The following is a 19897-nucleotide window of genomic DNA, read 5'->3' on the forward strand; positions in this document are numbered from 1 at the left end:
GGCTCATTGAATGAGTTTAGCAGCAGCTCATCTGGGGACAGGGGGAGCATGGTTGGGTGTGGTCCCTCTGCACTTGCCCTGTTGGAATTTAGATGCCTGCAGGACCCTGGAGGGCAATGTAATTCCAGTCACCTGAGACCATCTACCTTTCTGTATGGTTCTTGCAGGAAATATGGTCCTTAACACTCCATCTCACACTTTCTCTTCAGTTCACACCATTGTAGGAGAAGGATGTGCTCTCCATGTCTGCAAGGCCATCCTCACCAGATGTCTGCCTCACCATCCTCACCCCACACAAAGGGAACAGCAGTAGGGTTCCCTATTTTAAAGTACTAGGGCCTCTGATCATATTCAGAAGATGCATGTATACAACTATGAACTGGAGGTAAAGCATTCCTTATGAAACCTTAACCAAGCCTCCTCACCTGTGTATGTTTTATTGCTAGCAACAAGTCTGGATGGTGGGATATCTTTACCATAGGAAAGGGGTACTTTTGCTGATTATTCTGCTATCCCCCTCCCTTTCAACATGCCCAACCAGGCCTCACATGCAACAGCAGCCTTGGGTCATGTCTAGATCACCTGGGGACCCTTGTGTATGCCATGCGAGTTCCATTATGGAAGAAAAGGTTATTATAAGCTTCTACTTTACTTGTTAAACGTAATCAGTTAATAATGGCTTGACATATCACTGCATCGGCAAATGCTAAGAACAGTGTAAATGTCTTTTTTTGGATTTTCTTCCAAGTATGCTTTGGATTGGAGCCCTAAAGAGCACAGAGAATGGAAAAAGTATAAGCCATTTATGAACTCTAGATATAAGCTTGCCACTAATTAACAAAAGATTTTGATGGGATATTATGATTGCAAACTAGGCTCATTGTGTGATTTCACTATCTGTTTTGCAGGGCAAGTTTTTGCGTAGGAGCACAACTTCTTCATTAGTGGAAATTAGGCAAGAAATGTGCTAGAAGTACTATTAGGACCTTGTGTCCCTGGACTATTAGCTCGTAGTTTAACTGCCACATCACTCATCTCTTTCCTAATTAAACCCAGATGAATGCTTTCAATGCTAATACTCAGATAATTTAATAAAGCTGTGCAAGCAGTTGTAGTAACAATAAGCTTCTACAAAAAGCTTTCCAGATGTCGCTGAGGCAAATGCAAAACATCAAAATAAAAACTTCAAAAAATATTGGAAAAGCAAAACTGGGAACAAACTATAAACTAATTAAATATGAGGATGAGCTCTCCAAGAATAAATTGAAGACATAAGTGTTTGATGGTAGCCAATAAATGATACTACTAGTCAACGTCATTGCAAAGTCTCTCTCTCTCTCTCTCTCTCTCTCACACACACACACACAGAGGATAAGCTGAATTCACCAATCATAGGATTATTTTAAACACTGTCTCTTTTGCAATGCAAAGTATTCTTATGCATCAGGAAATGGGACAGGAGATTTGTAGCTGGATGCCAGAAACAGAGGGGTTCCTGGAACAATAAAGGGTCAAACCTGCGTACTGCAATAAAATATGGTTTGGAACAACATCATGTGCTTGATAATCATAATCAGGGGTTTGTGTTTGAATTTCAGATTCTGAAAGGGCTCCTACCAGCACTCTGCTGGGTGGAGGAAGGTTTACTTCTGAGTAAACACGCATAGGATTTCACTGTTCATCTTGCAAGAATTTAAAGTCCCTAGCACTTGCTACTGGAAGTTTGTGACTCCAGCAGCAAGGCCCCACAGTTTGGGAATTGCTGGAATAAATGTTAGGGAATAAACTAGAAGCCTACCTAAGTGATTGTCCACCTATCACTTAGGTAGGCTTCTAGTTTATTCCCTAACATTTATTCCAACAATTCCCAAACTGTGGGGCCTTGCTGCTGGAGTCACAAACTTCCAGTAGCAAGTGCTAGGGACTTTAAATTCTTGCAAGATGAACAGTGAAATCCTATGCGTGTTTACTCAGAAGTCAATCTCATTGTATTCAGTGGCACTTACTCTCGGGTAAGTGTGTATAGCACTTGCAGCCTAAAAGTCTTTCACTTCTTTCATAAAGAACTAGAAGTTATAGGCAGAGCCAGAGCAACCTGTGACTTGCTGATCACTTCATGGAAAGTGCTCTTTCTTTATGAAATAAAGAAATGCTTTATGAAATAGCATCCTTCATTTCTCCAGGGGGTTGGCAGTGAATTTTCAAAAAGTGAAATTCAAAGCCAATTTTAGGGTTTCTTCCAAAGAGAAACATCTGAGGATTTTCAAAGGAAGCCACATGAGTGTCTTTAAGACAAATACTGTAAATTTTATCAGGGGATTTCTGATCATCTACTCACCTGTTTTTTCTTAATGTGAACTCTTAAAAACAAATATTCTTTTTCCAGAAGCCAGATAAAAGATTACAGAATAGCTAAAGAAAAAACATACAATAGCACAAATCACTGTCACATTCATATATATCCCTTCCCTACACTTCATTCCCAGCATTAGGAGCCCACAGAAGTCAAGAACTCATGACTACACCCTTTACTAATATTTTACTAATTCCTACAGGGTGTTGAATCACACTTTGAGAAACCTTGAACCTTGGCGAAGGCATGCAAAATTGTTTATGGTCTATGTGCTGGTATCCATTCTTTCCCACCAGACCACCACAATATTTAGAGAAATGCTGCCTTTGTATAAGCAGTTCCAAAATTTAGGATGATTTACTTTGATCTTGTACTGGGTTAGTTGATCTCTGCATCTCATAGACTTCCTGGCTGTTAAAAGCACTGTGGATTATCCCAAAGAAACAGATGGGTACTCATGAAGCTATGGCGCTTACATACCATGATGAAGATAGAGTTAGGGTTACTAATGTTCTAGGTTTGTCCTGCAGTCTTCAGGAATTAGCATCAATCTCCAGGAGACTCCTGAAAGCAATCCCAGATATTTTAATAAGGTTTCTCTGCTAAATGCCAATACATCATGTTGGAAAAGAAAATCTCCAAGAGTAGCTTCAGTCAGTTCACATAGGGTTGGCAGCCTTTTCTGCTGGTACTGACTGCCGTAAAGCAGTCAGCGCCGTCCTAAAAGGTATTCTGGCAGTGTGTTCAGTAGCAGGGATTGGGACTTGTAACTCACAGACTCAACTGGAATTGTGAAAACATGCATTTTTGTGACTCATGAGGACTTGAGTCACGCGTGTCAAAGACTTTCATCACTATAGTACCCTCTTTCCATTCAATGGCTAGTTGTATTAGTTCTGCAGACTTGACATCTATTCTCCTTGTTCATTCCTTTCCTCAGAATAACACCATTAAAAACTATCAGAAGTTGTTCTTTTAATCATCTTTCTGACTGAAGCATTCTGCTAGGGCAGCCATTTTCAACCACTGTGCTGCGGCACACTGGTGTGCCGTGAATGGTCTGCAGGTGTGCCATGAGTTTGGGGGAGGGTCATTTATCAGTAGGGCCATTGGGGGATGTAAGCCCCCCACTAAGAACATGGTGTGCCTTGTCAATTGTTAAACAAACTGATGGTGTGCTTTGACAATTTTAGTACCTTGTCATTGTGCCAATTGATGAAAAAGGTTGAAAATTGGTGTGCTAGGGCCTTGATCTTGTACCACACCCATCTTCTTTTTAAAAGATAAGCAAACGCCCAGGTTGCTCTTTCTCCCCAGGCTGCTGTTTCATTTGCAAAACTCTTTCAGATGGGTTCCTTCAGGCACCATATCTCTATATACCAGTAATAAAACCTCAAAAATATTCTGAAGCTTTGTTTCCTCAGCTAAAATAGAGAATGTAACTGAACTGGCTGCTTGCCCTAACATATATAGCTTTACTAATTCCACTTGATCTGCAACAGGAACTTGTAAAATTCTCACAGCTCTTTGGACTATAACCACCCAGTCTTCTATGTTTAGATCCCCCTTTACCTTTAGTAGTGTCTACCTTTTGGTTCAATGGAATGCCAAAGAAAACAAGAATCTGATTATCTTGGCAGATACTGCATACCTTAGCAGAGGACACTATTTTTCAATTACCCTCCATGCCAGGAATATGACTTCCTTTGGTACATCTTGTTGTTAAGGCCTACTGTGCCCCTAATATCTGAGTTCTTATTTTGGCAGCTTATTTTAAGCTTATTTATGGGGGGGGGGGGACAGTGCTAGAAAGCATGGCCTTCTCAGGGTAGTGCACCTTTGCCTCCCCCTTTCCAAAGCCTGCAGTAGCACATCTAGGGCTGAAAACTTTCATTCCCATTTTTTTCCACCAGTAGAGTCTCTTGTACCCTCTTTACACATTCTGTTCTCTACCAATGAAGCCAGGAGAACTCCTCTCCAAAAATGTCATGGGGCACCTTCAGGTCTGTAAGATTTAGTTGGAAGAGGGTATGGACAGAGATGTGCCACCAGAAACCAAACACATCCACGCTAGTCTATTCATATAGTACCTGAAGTTGTCAGAATGCATGAAGGTGCCTTCTAGCGCATGACACCATTAGTCAATCTAGGTCAGTATTGTCTACACCCACCAGTAGCGACTCACCAGGTTTTCAGATGGGTTTCTTTTCCAGTCCTACCTGGAGACATCAGAGCTGAACTATGAATATTTGCATACAAACCCATGTGTTCTGCCATTTGAGCAACCTCCCTTCCCCTCCCAAATTGCTTGCCACCTGGTTTGATTTGGATCCAAAGAAATGCTCAGGCATGAAATGTTAAGAGTGAAATCTTTGACATTTTCATTTTGAGTGCCATTTCACAAACTGCTTTTCAAGCTTTCCTCAGAGTTGGTAAAACAGTTTGTGTTGTGGCATGGGGATCTGTCACTCAAAAGGAAGGTCAACAGGCACCTCTTTGGATTCAGAACCTAACCTATTGTGTCTTTGGAACAATATGCAAAACAGTTGTAAACACTTGTCCTGTATTTCCTTGTCATGGATTATGGCCTTATATAAGGTCAATTTGCAGCAGTAATTCTTTGGCAATCTTTTAAAATGGATATCTGATTTTCAAATTTATAAAGCAAGGCACACAAAGCATTCATTCACATATTTAAAGATGCTCTCTTTGTTGTTGTTTGCTCACAGCATGTGACTGCCAAGCAGGAAGAAATGTGAAGAGCAATGTATGCAAATGGTGTGACAGCACATACCCAGTCTGCAAAGACCAGGTGTGTTACAGCAACTGTAATTTAAGCTCCTATTGTGAAAAACCAGATGAAATCTGCGTGTCTATATGGTAAGTAAAGGGGGGGAGGGGAGATAAGCTTCCACTAGTGCAGTGTTGGCGAACCAATGGCACGCGTGCCAGAGAGGGCACTCCGAGCCATCTCTGTGGGCACGCACGCTGAGCCAGGCAGCCTGGAGAGGGGTGCTGAAGCTGCTGTCGCTCTAAAGAAAATGGAGGCTCTCTCCGAGACTCCCTGTGTGGGGAGGGCGGGCTGCTTCCCTCCGCCCCCTGAGTTCACTGCCCTCCTCTCCCTTTGCTCCGTTGCCCCCACCTGCCCCCAGTTTGTTTCCCTTTTCAATTTTGCCCGCTCTGCAGGCTTGAGGTCCCTGTTTTTCCCTCCCCCAACTCTCCAGCAGGCTCAGCCAATCAGCATCCAGCAGGCTCCTGGCTCTTTCTGTTGGAATGGCTCAGGGCCCTTCACTGGCTGACCACCAGCCAATCCTGAGCCGCCACCCTCCTCAGCCATTTCGAGCTTCTGCAGCCCGCCTTTCCGTGAGCAGCTCCCCACTCAGTGCCAGGAGAGGCTCTTCCTCCACAGCACAGGTGCAGCTGGGGGTGAGCAGTGCAGCCAGCGACAAGTCCTGCGTGTCTACTCAGAAGTAAACCGCATTACAGTGGATGAGGCTTAGTCCCAGGAAAGAGTGGCTGGGATTGCAGCCTTGGAGTCCGCTCCTGTGCATGTCTACTCAGAAGTAAGCGGCATTACAGTAGATGAGGCTTACTCCCCGGAAAGGGTGGCTGGCATTGCAGCCTTGGAGCCTGCTCCTGTGTGTGTCTACTCAGAAGTAAATCCCATTACAGTGGCTTACGCCCAGGAAAGAGTGGCTGGGATTGCAACCTTGGAGCCAGCTCCTGTGCGTGTCTACTCAGAAGTAAGCCCCATTAGTGTAAATGAGGCTTACTCCTAGGAAAGAGTGACTGGGATTGCAGCCTTAGAGCCCACTTCTGTGGGTGGGGTTTTAAAAAATATATATATTTTATAGTTTGAGAAAATGAGCAGTGGCAAGGTCTTGCAGCCACCCCCTCCCTGCCAATATTTCTTTACCCAGCATGTAATTAGTCTGTGGAACTCTTTGCCACAGGAAGCAGTGATGACAACTTGCCTAGATGCCTTTAAGAAGGGATTGGACAAATTTCTAGAGGAGAAGTTCATTATGGGTTACAAGTAATAGGTAAAAGATGCTAATGTATGAGTTGTTTTTTCTAAACTAAAACCTTAGTATTGAGGTTAAATTGCCGCGTTGGCACTTTGCGATAAAAAAGTGGGTTTTGGGTTGCGGTTTGGGCACTCCGTCTTTAAAAGGTTTGCCATCACTGCTCTAGTGGATAATCAAGTAATAATTGAAATCTGATGCACCATAGCAGAATGTGATAACAAGAACTGTATACACTATGAACACTTGGTAGGCTCAAACAGCAATAATCAAACTGGATGTACACAGAAACTGTGGACTAGATGGGCCTATGGCCTGATCCAGTGGGACTGTTCTTATGTTCTTATGTTGTGTTCTTAAAGGTATCATTCACTAAAATGTAAACAATGTAAATAACAATAACAGAGTAAATAACAGTGTAATTTACTGTTGTGTAAAATACTGTTAATAACAGTATTTACAGTGTAAAGGACAATGTAACAAAGTCTACAACATCTTGCAAGAAGTTCCACACACCAAATTAACATATTCCGCTGCTGCACATTACATCCTTATGCTCCACTTGAAGTTTCACATACAAGCGAAACAACCGCATTGCCAAATAATGTTTTAATATTCTCTCTCTCTCTCTCTCTCTCTCACACACACACACACACACACACACACACAGACAGAAATTTGCTATTTTTCCATTAATCACCCTCTCCCAAATTTCAGAGTAATTCAGTGCAGACTAAAACATTGTAATTGCAACTGAAAATAGGCTACCTGTTCTTACTTCCTTGCCAGAGAATTCAGAATATAGTTAGCACAAAATCCGACAGTATATGCAGAGTCTTAAGAATCTCAGGTTTCATTCAGGGGGGAGGGAGAAGTGCACTGATCTCATTCAGCTTCAGAAAGAATGAGAAAGTGTGGTTTCTTGCTATGAGAAAGTCTTGGAGAGTTGTGGACTTACATAGTCCCTCTCCCTGTCTTTTTCTTTTGAGCACAGCTTTCACTTTCTATGCTAACTAAACTACAGTTTAGTGTTATGTATGAACTTGGAGAACTGTGTTTTAGTCAAACCATAGTTACTGTAGGTAACAAACCAAGATCTGAAACCATTGGTTGATCCTGGTTTGTTTTATATAAACCATAGTTTCCTGAGTTCATAAGTAACATGTAACTGTGGTTTAGCTTAAACAAAAAGTAAAAGCTTCCACATTTCTCTTCTTGGGTGTAAAGCAAAAGGAAGGGAGGAGAGAGAGAGTGTGTCCATAGCTCTCATTCTAGTAGCAAGAAACTATGGTTTCCCATTATGTCTGAACCCAGTCCTGGTCTTCATAAAGGAGGAGGAAAGTTTGAGAAATCAATCCTAGCTATAAACCTCAGGCATCCCTTCCCTTGCAGCTATTTCAGCCCTTTTTAATCTTCTACACCAGCCATTTTCAACCACTGTGCCATGGCACACTGGTGTGCCATGAATGGTCCACAAGTGTGCCACAGGAATTTGGGGAAAGGTCAGTTATTAGTAGGGCCAGTGGGGGATGTGAGCCCACCACTGGCAGCATGGTGTGCCTTGTCAAGTGCCTAAAACCTGTTGCTGTGCCTTAACAATTTTAGTGCCTTGTCAGTGTGCCATGAGATGAAAAAGGTTGAAAACCGCTGTTCTACACAGTTCCTTTCTTACCCCTAACATTCAAAACATCAAAAAAGAGTTTTGCTAGAAGACTGAAACTTCCATGCAGAAGAACTTTAGAAAAGCCCTTCTGGATCAGGCCAAGGGCCCAGCTAGTCCCGCTTTCTGTATCTCACAGTGACCCAATAGATGCCTCAAGGGAACACTCATGACAACAAGATACCTGTATCCTGTGGCGGCTGCTTTGCACCTGGTATCCAGAGACAGGCTACCTCTAAAACCCAGAGGATGATTATTTGTTCTATATTTTTATTACTTTCCTTAGAGAGGAAAGGCAGAAGGTGTTAATGAAATCTGCAAACACCTCAAAATTAGGAAGCATGATAGACAACGGGGGCAATCCTAACCAACTTTCCAGCACTGGCATAGCTGTGCCAGTGGGGCATGTGCAGTATCCTGAAGTTGGGGGGGGGCAGTCATGGAGGCCTCTTCGAGTTGCATTGCCCTTATGTCAGTGCTGGAAAGTGGGTTAGGATTGCGGCCAAAGAGGGTTAAAGGCAGAACAAATTGAAGGTATGAGTGAAATGAATTTCAACAGTTGTGTAATCAGGTCAGGTTGTTGGGAGCAAACAATGGAGCTTTTTAATTAGACAAGGACTCATCAGATGGAAAATGGAGGAAGAAAGAGTTTAAGGTCAGCCAATGTCTCAGGGTGGTTATTGGCTACACCAACTGTGATGTGGCCACAAAGAGGGTAGAGGTGACTCTTGGATGCATTGCATGAGGTATCAAGAAGTACTGATCTTCTTGAACACTGATGGGTTCACATTAGCAATAGTGTGTCCAGTTTATGACCTATTTTCAAGACAGATGAATTCCAGTTAGGGAAGCTGCCAAGATGAGCAAGAAGAACAGGATTTGATAATTTTATAAGGCAGGATTCAAAATTTTTTTTGCCTCTTGCCATTTAACTTGAGAGATGTTTAAAGCTGCCATTTACAGTAGGTCATGCTAGCTTACATTATTCCACCTCTTCAACAGTCAATTCTTATTTTCTTCTGTATTTCAGGAAACAAGACAATGAAAGCATTAGGGTGAGCACTCTCTGTCACAACCCACAACTCCCTGTGGAAAATGTCATGGTTCCCAAGTACAACACTTCCCAGTGTGTCATGGTCCGGCAGCACAATGAGGACGGGATATTTTATATCTGCGGCTGCGTGAACGAACAGGAGTGCAATGACAAACTTATATTTGAAAACCATACCAATGGTGAGTATCGTTAGTGGTTGATGGCATGCGTAAAGGCTGGTATGAACATCGCCAGCCTTCAGTGCATCAGGTCCAAGATGTATCCCAGAAAAATTATCACACTTTGGGAGAATATACATAGGTGTTGGCAACCTTCAGTCTCGAAAGACGATGGTATTGCTCTCTGAATGGTGGTTCTGGCACAGCGTCTAGTGTGGCTGAAAAGGCCGATTCGGGAGTGACAATCTCTTCCACACTAGGAGCAAGTGCAGTCTGTCCCTGGTCTGTCTCCCTGGCTATGGGCCTTCCTTCTTTGCCTCTTTGCCTCAGTCTGTTGACCAAGTGTCTCTTCAAACTGGGAAAGGCCATGCTGCACAGCCTGCCTCCAAGCGGGCCGCTCAGAGGCCAGGGTTTCATACAGCACATGCATACCTGCTCACTCTCTCTTTCCCCCTCGTAGCTATTTTTGTGTTGGATATCAAGAGTGGATATCAAGAGAGATATTTTACAGGCTCAATATTATATTATTATTATTATTATTATTATCAGTATTTATATACCGCTTTTCAATAAAAAGTTCACAAATCGGTTTGCAGAGACAACTGCTCTGTAATGTGATCAACATTTAAATACCTAGTTATTATTTAAAAAATGCTGACCTCCCTTTCCCCCTGGTATTATTAAAAAGGTGACATGAAGATCTTAGGTTTGATCCTGGCACTTCTAGTTAAAAATATATCAAAGCAGCTGGGCTGGGAAAGTCAGCTGCCGGAGAGCGTTGGCAGTTGGAGCACACAGTTTTGACTAGGGCTGCAATCCTAAATCCACTTACCTGGGAGTAACTCAATGGGGCTTACTTCCAAGAAGACATGCATGGGAGTTTGATGCATGTGGTCCAATAGTGTCAGACTATTTATTCAAACACGATTATTATAACAGAAATCATGACCTGCAGGTATTTTTTTCCTCTTTCTTAGGCTGCAGTCCTGTGCAGACAGTCCTGGAGTAAGTCCCATTGCACACAATGGGGCTTACTTCAGAGGAAACATGCATATGATTGTGCTGTTAGACTTGCAATGCATGGCTGCAGCGCTCTGTGTTGATCTTGTAAAATGTCAGTTTTGCAAGGAGTGGGATCTGTTTCCTGTTACACAGTTTAAAAATAAGGATGGCACAACACACAACATTCCACTGGAAGTCTGTCTGTCAGGCAAAAACATCAAACTCATAAAACACCCAACTGGGTCATGTGTGGGAAGAAACTGACTGCTGGACTAAAATGTTCCTCCCCATTGCTGCTGCCCTAATTGGGGGTCTGCTCAGACGAAACTACTGTACACTTTCAAGAGAAGGGGAGAATACTTCTAGGACACTGAAACTGACACTAGAGCTTTGCCAAATTCTCAAGCACTCTAGTTGGAAGGCCTATTTTATCACATTATAGACTGAAAGGCATAACAAAACTAGCATGATCTTGCATGCTAACAACATAGTCTGTTTTTTTTAAGGATAAAATAATCCCCCATTCAACCCATTATACAGGCCTACAAAACAGAGGGTCAGAAAAGTTTTCCCCAAACTTTATGGTGGTTTGATATGAATTTGGGATGCTGATACCAAAAATGGCATCCATTTTGCCCGATCACGTCTAGTTTTGGAGATATAGTATAGCCTCATTAGTGAATGGTTCAAGCAGCTTCCTCATGAGGAAGCCATGGTGTAGGCTTCCTCATGAGGAAGTTGCTTGAACCATTCACTAAAGAGGTTATGCCGTGTCTCCAAAACTAGACATGATAGGGCAAAACGGATGCCATTTTTGGAATCGGCACCCCAAATATACCCAGGAACTGGTGTGTGTTGGCCTGTGTTATCAGCATAAACATGATGGAATTGTATTTAATATTTCACAAAAATCTGCTAGTATGATTGAAATGCTGTTTATTTTAATTCAAATATCCTTGATTTAATACTACAGTTAAAAATTCCAGGTTACAACTATTAAAATTTGTTGCTCACACAGAAGAACAAGGTTTAAAAAAAAAACAGAATTGGGAGCAAATCTAAAGAATTCTACTTGTGCACATTAGAAGATGAATCCTGAATTAATATGTATACCATACTATGGCAACTTTCTAGAAAGGATAATAGATGAGCATTAAGAACAAAATTATTGGGTAAAGTAATTGACCATCTAGCCCAGTAACTTCCCTTTGACAAACTCCAGTTCCTAATATTATTTTGAAGAATAATTGAACAGCAATGAGTGCTAAGAGTATTTGCCAGCCAATCATGATTATTTCTAGCTGTCATCAGTTTAAATGTTCAAGGACAACCACAATTGTATAATCTCCTTCATTGTTAGCACTGACACTTCTATCATTTATGAATTTGCTGTGTAATTACATCGTTGACCATTATCACATCCTTTGTGTTTTTTTCTCAAGGGCCAAAATCAGTTGGACAGTGCAAGAACAAAACAATAGCTTACCCATGTTAGATATGAACTAGTACAGTTTTATCTAGTGCTTAAGGCCACTCTCCTAACCAACTTTCCAGCACTGACATAAGAGCAATGCAACTCCAAGGTAAGGGAACAAACATTGCCCTACCTTGAGGACATCTCCCTCTGCCCCCCCCAACTGCAGGATGCAGCACGTGCCCCACTGGCACAGCTATGCCAGTGCAGGAACATTGGTTAGGATTGCGCCCTTAAAGATTTAGTATAAGTCACTCATTTCTTCTCTCTGATTTCTTGGAACATTCAAAGCAATTCTACAGTACTGTAATATTCAGGATCCAAAAAAGACACAAATTCAAATATGCCATTTCCTGCCCTGCATCCTTTTTAAGACAACACCAGGAACATAGAAAGATGACTGAGAGCCCAATCCTATGCATGTCTACTCAGTAGTAAGTCCCATTAGAGTCAATGGGACTTACTCCTAGGTAAGTATGGATAGGATTGCAGCCTAAGACTACAATACATTGACAGTTTACCTATCACAGATCATACTGATACATTCAAAAGCTGTTCATTGAGAAATGTTCAGGTGCCGTCTCCCTTCTTGTGACATCTGATCTTCATTTGCAGAACCAATTCATTTCTGGCAGAGGCAGCACTTGGAAGCACAGGGAAATATGAGGCAGTGGTTTCATTTTCTTTACATTTCAACGTTTGTTTTCATAGAAAACAACGGCCTGGCACTGGCAGATATTTCTTCAGGCTCATTTAATGATCACTGCTATAATCGGAGGACTTTGCGACACGGGGGGGGGCAACATACTTACGGCTGCTCCTGGGAGTTATGTATACAGTCATTACTTCAGTGCTCTCACACATAACTCCTTCAGAGTCTTCTGAAAAACATTCTGTTTTCCACTGAATGTTAGAACGTCAGTGATGTGGTCATACCCATCAGGTAAACCCATTAGAGCAGGAGGAGATAGCCAGGCTTCTCACTTTCCAAAACAAACTCAATTATATCATTTGAGGTTGTACTTGCGGTTTGAACTCCATGCCTATTTTAGAAACATTCACAGCTTAGCAGAAGTTAGCTATGGGAGATCTTTTGGAAATGGCCAAGTAAAACAGCCAAATGCTTCAGGTTTCTCTCTCCAGTATCTGAATTGTAGGCTGCACCCACTGAGGTTATACAGCAAGTTATCTGCTTACAGGATGGCTCTCAAACTTCTCTTCCTCAGCTATTACATTTGGCCAAAAAGCCTCTCAACAACATTTTATTTTAATGTCATGACTAGTAGTGGGAAGGTGCACATCTTGAAAGTACGGGCCTCGTTTATGTCATATTCCTTTTTTTGAATAATCTGAGAATTAATAACAGGCCCATTTATATTTTTTCAAATGGCCTGAAGCAAATGACTTACCAGCACTTTCCATTCATGTTCTCTTGCATTTCTGTATACATGATCACTAGGGAGCTGTTCTTGCAGAGCCTATTTATATTCAGAGAGCAAAGAAGATTTGGCTCATTCATCCTGATGTTCCCATGAAGCTATTTGATGCAGCTCACCCAGCATTGTCTATAATTTTCCCAGCTTTTTGGGAGAGGTCTTAGAGCCCTGCTATCTAAGATATTCTTAGTTAGGGATCTCCAGGATCGAACCTGGGACCTGCTTGCTCAAAAGTACATGCTGTGCCACTGAGCTTCTTCCCAAGACATGTTTCCTAACTAGAGGTTGACTCGGATTCAGGAGAAGAGAGTTGTTTACATTATGAGTTAGCATTATTAGTAGAATTAACCTTGGGATTAAGTAATTTGCAAACGTACAAACTTGCTTGCTGTCCAGATTTGCTCTAATCACCACGACAAATGAAACTAGATTACAATATGGGAGATGTGGGACTGAGAGGCTGAGTGACATCAGGTGATGCTTGAGGTCTGGAGGAAGGCTGCCACTGTAGTATCAGGACCACTGGACAGCAGGTCTCTTCAGCCTCTCTCTCAGCAGTCCCGTGTTATAACTTTGTACTGTATGGCACAACCTATTGTAACACTACCTTGTGGGTATTTTAAAATCAAAGATCGGGTGCAAAGCGTTCAACAAATATCTATCAACAAATAAATATGTATTTTTCATTTTTCCTTCACCACAGGATATTCCATGCTGCAAAGCAAGGAGATCATTCCCGTGGCAGCCATCAGTCTTTTGCCCCCACTGCTTGTTGCCATCATGATAACTGTGATATTCTATCTCTGCCGAACCCACCGACAGAGGAAGAGATCCAAGGACTGGGGCCAGAAGCAAAGCCAGCGTCACATGCTGTCTGAACCGAGCAGAGCCACTAGCTATGACGACATCCTGTCCGTCAAGACAGACCACCACTCAAACACAAGCTCAGCCTGTGCTAACAATATCAACCGTAACACTGAACTGTTGCCCATTGAGCTGGATGAGAGAGTGGGGAAAGGGCAATTTGCTGAAGTCTGGAGAGCAAGGCTGAAACACGCTTCTGCAGGCCAGTATGAGACTGTGGCAGTTAAGATCTTCCCTTGCGAAGAGTATGCCTCCTGGAAAAACGAAAGCCAGATCTTCACTGATGCCCATCTTAAGCATGAGAGCATCCTCCCATTCTTTGCAGCAGAGGAGAGACACTCTGGCCTCCAGAAAGAGTATTGGCTCATCACAGCCTACCACAGTCAAGGGAACCTGAAGGACTATTTGTCCAGGCATATTCTAACCTGGAGGGGCTTGCAGAAGATGGCTGGCTCTCTAGTGAGTGGTGTGGCCCACTTGCACAGTGACTATACTGCCTGTGGCAGTCCCAAAATCCCCATTGCCCACCGGGATATCAAAAGCACAAACATCCTCATTAAGAATGAGCAGGAATGTGTCCTCTGTGATTTTGGAATTGCTCTGAGGCTAGATCCAGCCTTAACAGTGGAAGATTTTGCTAACAGTGGACAGGTGAGTGTTGGAGAACAGCTAGGCGACTCATTCTTTCGATGGAAAGCAGAAAGGCTATCATCATGCTAAATCCAATGTAACATAAATGACAGCATAAGAAAAAAAAATGAGAAAAATACTCTTATAAACCATGCCATACTCCAGATTCTCATGAATTTCAAATTTCAGACCAATTTCTTTTGCATTCATTCATTTGTTGCAAGGCTTTGGTGCATACCATTGACAAACACTGCCATCCAAGCCAAGTTGAACATTATATTGACTAACCTTATATCTTCAGTTCCCCTGAACTGAAAACTTTCATGGAGTGCAATAGCTGTGTCCTGATGGGTCTCCTACCACTATTTGCAAATCACCACTTGTGATTGGCCATGAAGAACAAGTCACAGCGATTGGGTAATCACAGCAATTGGGGAATCACAAGGTGTAGGGGAATAAAACTTTGCAGTACTAAGGACACAATGGGACTGTCCCTGTTGCTCTAAATCAGGATGGTCCAGCTGTGCCAACCTGGAAGTATTTGGTGGTAGTGTGATGATGCCACTGCCACTTACTTCCACATTCTGAACCACCAAAGTCATTTGTCAAGCCATTTGTCAGAGGCTGTGGGGCTTTTCTATCTCCCTGCTGCACCATTCCAGTTTCTCCTCCAAATGAGAAACTGGAAAAGCATGGTGGGGAGATTCAAAAGCAACTGAAGTGGGAGGTGGTGGTGGGAGTGATGCCAAGAAGGGCCCCGCAGGCAGCCTGTTGGACTGTCAGCTCCAAAAATGGGTAGATGGCCTTTCCACCAAAAAGAGCTACAGAAGGATCAGTAACAGATTTTGAAGTAGAACAGTGTGCGGTTAGATCTTGCGTACCACATGTATATTATGGGACTCACTTTCTCTATGTTTCTTCCTCCTTGAAAACTTAAACCACAGTCTCCTGGGCTCCAAGTAACTTTGCCAACTTCTGCTTCTCTCAAACTTTTAGCTACACAATAAGTTGCTGCCTTTCCATAATCTCTTGCAAACTCTCTCTTTCTGCTAGAAATAAGCACCTTCAATTCTCACCTTCAATTGCCCACTGACTTGAACATGGGGGTGGGGGTGGGGAGAGGTTGGCCATGCTCCAATCTGTACTGACTCAGAGACAGGTGTGAAAGAGGCTGTACAGTGTGTAGGTTCTGTTTGCATAATTGGCCTCCCTGATTGCACATGCTTCCCTCTTCTACCTGGAAGCAACATAGTCCCTCTGTCACACACCCGCTAATGTCTACTCATTTTATGTTCAGGTGGGTACAGCCAGATACATGGCTCCTGAAGTTTTGGAATCCAGAGTTAATCTTGAAGATCTGGAGTCCTTCAAACAAATGGATGTTTACTCCATGGCCCTGGTTTTATGGGAAATAGCCTCCAGATGTGAGGCTATAGGAGGTAAGACCTTATCAGTAGTACCCATCTATCTAAATCTGTTGTGCAGGCTCTCCAAAGCAGTGCAAACCTGTCTATTCCAACAACAAACTGCTGGGATAGGAAGGTGCAAGCTCAATATTGAGCACATGCTTAAATACAGGGGCCAATTTCAACCCCAGTCATTCCCAGTAAAAAGGATCTTGGGTAACAACAGATCTGGGAAAGACTATGAGGTCTGTCCTTAGTCAATATCCCTAGCATACAATATAATTTCGTTACATTAGACATTGCTAAGAGGCTGCTCCTCAGACAATGTGAAGAAGCTTGAGAAATTGTAGTGGCATTAAACTTCAAAGTATCTGAAACTTCTTTGGCGATACTAACACTAACTAGTTAGACCAGATACTTTTATTGCTTAACACTTTTATATGTTCCTTCACACAATAGTGGCAGGAATGCCAACTTCTCCCATTAATCAAAAGTGCATTTAGAAAGTGCTGATTCTAATCCCCTTGGGTATAGTTTCAGGTATCAACAGATGGAGGAGCAACAAGGTGGAAGTATGCAATGGTGTGTAACAGTCATTATAGAGTCATTAGTTATTTGATTTTCTCTGTAAACAGCTTTGTAAACTTTCTGTTGAAAAGCAATATATGAATACTGTTAATAAATAATAATATAATAGGGATTTTTAAAATTATAAAGCTGAAGGGCAGCTATGAATGCATCTGCCCTGGTCAGCTGCAGGAATTTGCCAGTTGTGTGTCCCTATCCATCTACTGAGTAATTCCTCCCAAATGACTTTACAACAACCTTCTGGTACTACTGCTTTGGTCCACAACTGCTTATTCACTTATTTCACAGTACTATTAACACAGTACTATGTAATAACAGTACACAGTAATAACACAGTACTATGTTATTTTTCTGCAGCCTGCAAACTAAAATATTGTCCCAATAATCCAACAGTATATGCGCATCTAGTTGATTGCATATCTAATGTATGTTAATACAATTTCCTCATAGAGGTAAAGGATTATGAGCTACCATTTGGATCAAAGGTCCGGGAACAACCTTGCATGGAGGTTATGAGAGATGTTGTCCTGCATGGAAGAGGACGCCCAGAGATACCAAGTAACTGGTTGATCCATCAGGTAAGTCATAAGGGGACCACAACACAGTTTATGTTCATATTACAAGTTATAGAACTATTTGTAGTATAAACCGTAAGAATGGTTGTGTTGGATTATTCTAATAGCAGCAGGTCTGAAAATTATAAAGAGATCCCTAGCAGCTCATAATATCTATATCCATTCCATCTTGTTCGTATCTAGTATCAGGTAACAAAGTGTGACAGTACACAGTGTCCTAATGCTCACTTGTTTTCACCTGGAACTTCTTTCAGAAGCAACTGGTGAATCATTATGGGGAACAGGATGCTAAACTAGATGAGCTTCCAATGCAGTAGGTTTTTCTTATGCACCTATAGTAATTCTCTGCAAAAAAAGTGTTTAATATCATAGCCATGATGGAATATACAGGTGCAGCCTATTTATCCACGGATTTTTTATCTGCTGATTTGCCTCAATGCGAATGGGGTGGGGCTACTGAAAGTCACACACACCTCTGCCTCCTTTGCCCTTCGATGGCTTCTCGATCCCTTTCCAGGCAGCCCAAAATAGGCTGCAAAAAGGACCAGGCAGGGAAATAGCCCTGGAGCCCTGGAAGAGGTTCCCCTTGCGAAGGAACAGTAAGACTCCTGGAGCCCCTTGAGCCAGCAAAGAGGCTGAAGGGGGGGGGGACAGAAAGCCTCTGTAGCCAGAACACGTGCAGTGAGGTGGAGCGTGCTCTCTCTCTCTCTCTCTCTCTCTCTCTCTCTCTCACACACACACACACACACACACACACACACACACACACACACGCACGCACAGGGGCAGGGGCACTAGTAATAGAGCGGATTGCTTTCAAAAACTCAGGGAGTGTTTGCCAAATTTCCCCCCCCCCCGATATGGTGCAGGCTCTCCTGCTCCAGTCTACGGAAACAAAACAGCCCAGTAAGCAAGTCTTCCCAGCAAGCAACACATGAGATTTAGGCTACAATCCAATCCACACTTTCCTGGGAGTAAGCCCCATTGACTACAATGGGACTTACTTCTGAGTAGAAATGCATGGGACTGGACTCTTAAAAGCTCAGCATCCCACCTGTGAAAGAAGCGGGGACAGCTGGCAATGGGGAGGGCTGAGTACAGAGTGGAGGAGGGGGAGGCGAAGGAGCAGAGGGGAGGGGATTGATAACAGCTGCCTTAGTTTCCTTCCAGTCCCAAGTGTCACGCTGCAGCCTATTTGTACAACTCTATGGAATTTAGCACAATGCATTTTTTGTTAATCACGCCAAGTCACAGAACAGCACTAACACAGATAAATAGGCTCCACCTGTATGTTTTCTACCATCTCAGATTCAGAAGCAGTATTGACACTGAATATCAGGTATAAAACAGTAGCAGCAGCAGGCATAATGATAAAGCATTTGTAAAACCTTTTAAGTGTGCTTCACATATATCATCTGAATGTCGTCCTTTCTATGACCCTCTAAAGCAGGAGTGTCAAACTCAGAGGTGACATCATTAAGCAGGAAGTGACATCACTAAGTAGATATGGCCAGAAATAAGCACTACGCTTCTCAATAATACATTGTAGGTTCTTCATGCTCAGTTACTTGATTTTTCCTTTAGAAGTGGACAACAAATAGCAGAGAGTGATTAAGCTCATGACAGAAAGCACTGAAACCCGGTAGTTTCATTTTGATGCCCTGTACGTTTCCCTTTCCACCTTGCTTCAGACTGCTAACCTCCACGATCCTTGTTCATTGCAGGGAATGCATTTCCTGTGTGATACCATCACAGAATGTTGGGATCATGACCCCGAAGCTAGACTCACAGCCCACTGCGTGGCAGAGCGGTTTAACCTGATGGCACAAGTGGATTGTGATGACATCCTCAACAACAACAACGACAATGAGGCAAGCAAAATGGGTTGCTCAAGAGATGTGAATCAAAATAGTGATAGGAACCTCCACTGACTGAAGAGATAAAACAAGGACAAAAGCACCAGTGGGCATGCCATTCTACAAAGCAGTACCAAATACCCTGCGTTTAGTTTTCTGAATAAAACAGAACTTATTTATATTCCCTAGGCACAAGGCAGAAACACTGCATAAATTTTATGTACAGCACACATTATATAGATATTATACTTTTGAAAGGGTAAAATACACAAAGTATTTTGCTTTATTTTCAAAAAAGAGTAATAGGCATTTTAAAACTTGTTTCTTCCATGTTCATTCTATATGGAGGGGCAAGGTATGCAGATGATCTTGACCCTAGTCTGTCACTCTACACAAGAAATCCACAGGAACTGTTAGATGTTCATCAGGTAAGAACTGAGTATATCTGTACCTTTTAAAATGAAATTTTCTATTAATGCAGGCATATAAAGTTTTGAACATTTTTTGTTACATCAATTGAAATGCTCAAGAAACCATGATCAGTACAATTTTGGCTCCAAAAGGTATGTCCCCTAATTTGTATAGTGTCTTTCTGCAATCTTTCAATTCTAGGTTCCATGAGGCTGGATATTTTTCTCTGTATCAACCAGAACTGGCATTATGGGACACTCAAAGTTAAACTGTGCCATCACGTAGTTAGAGCAGCGGTTTTCAACCTTTTCCATCTCACAGCACACAGCTAAAATTGTCAAGGCACACCATTTGCACCAGGTGCACACTATTTGCACAATATCAAGTTGTTGTTTTTTTTACACA

General features: G+C 42.4%; 1 protein-coding gene across 1 annotated transcript; it reads left to right on the plus strand.

Moving 5' to 3' along the window:
* The first annotated feature begins 598 nt into the window (after positions 1 to 598).
* Positions 599 to 19156, plus strand: LOC136645196 (TGF-beta receptor type-2-like). The gene is made up of 7 exons (XM_066621437.1): positions 599 to 668; positions 5083 to 5233; positions 9069 to 9271; positions 13866 to 14677; positions 15954 to 16095; positions 17101 to 17228; positions 18950 to 19156. The coding sequence occupies exons 1-7, from the start codon at positions 599 to 601 to the stop codon at positions 19154 to 19156; spliced, it is 1713 nt and encodes a 570-aa protein (XP_066477534.1).
* The last annotated feature ends 741 nt before the right edge of the window (positions 19157 to 19897 follow it).

Source organism: Tiliqua scincoides, chromosome 1 (genome assembly GCF_035046505.1).
Source record: "Tiliqua scincoides isolate rTilSci1 chromosome 1, rTilSci1.hap2, whole genome shotgun sequence".
Taxonomy (NCBI): Eukaryota; Metazoa; Chordata; class Lepidosauria; order Squamata; family Scincidae; genus Tiliqua; species Tiliqua scincoides.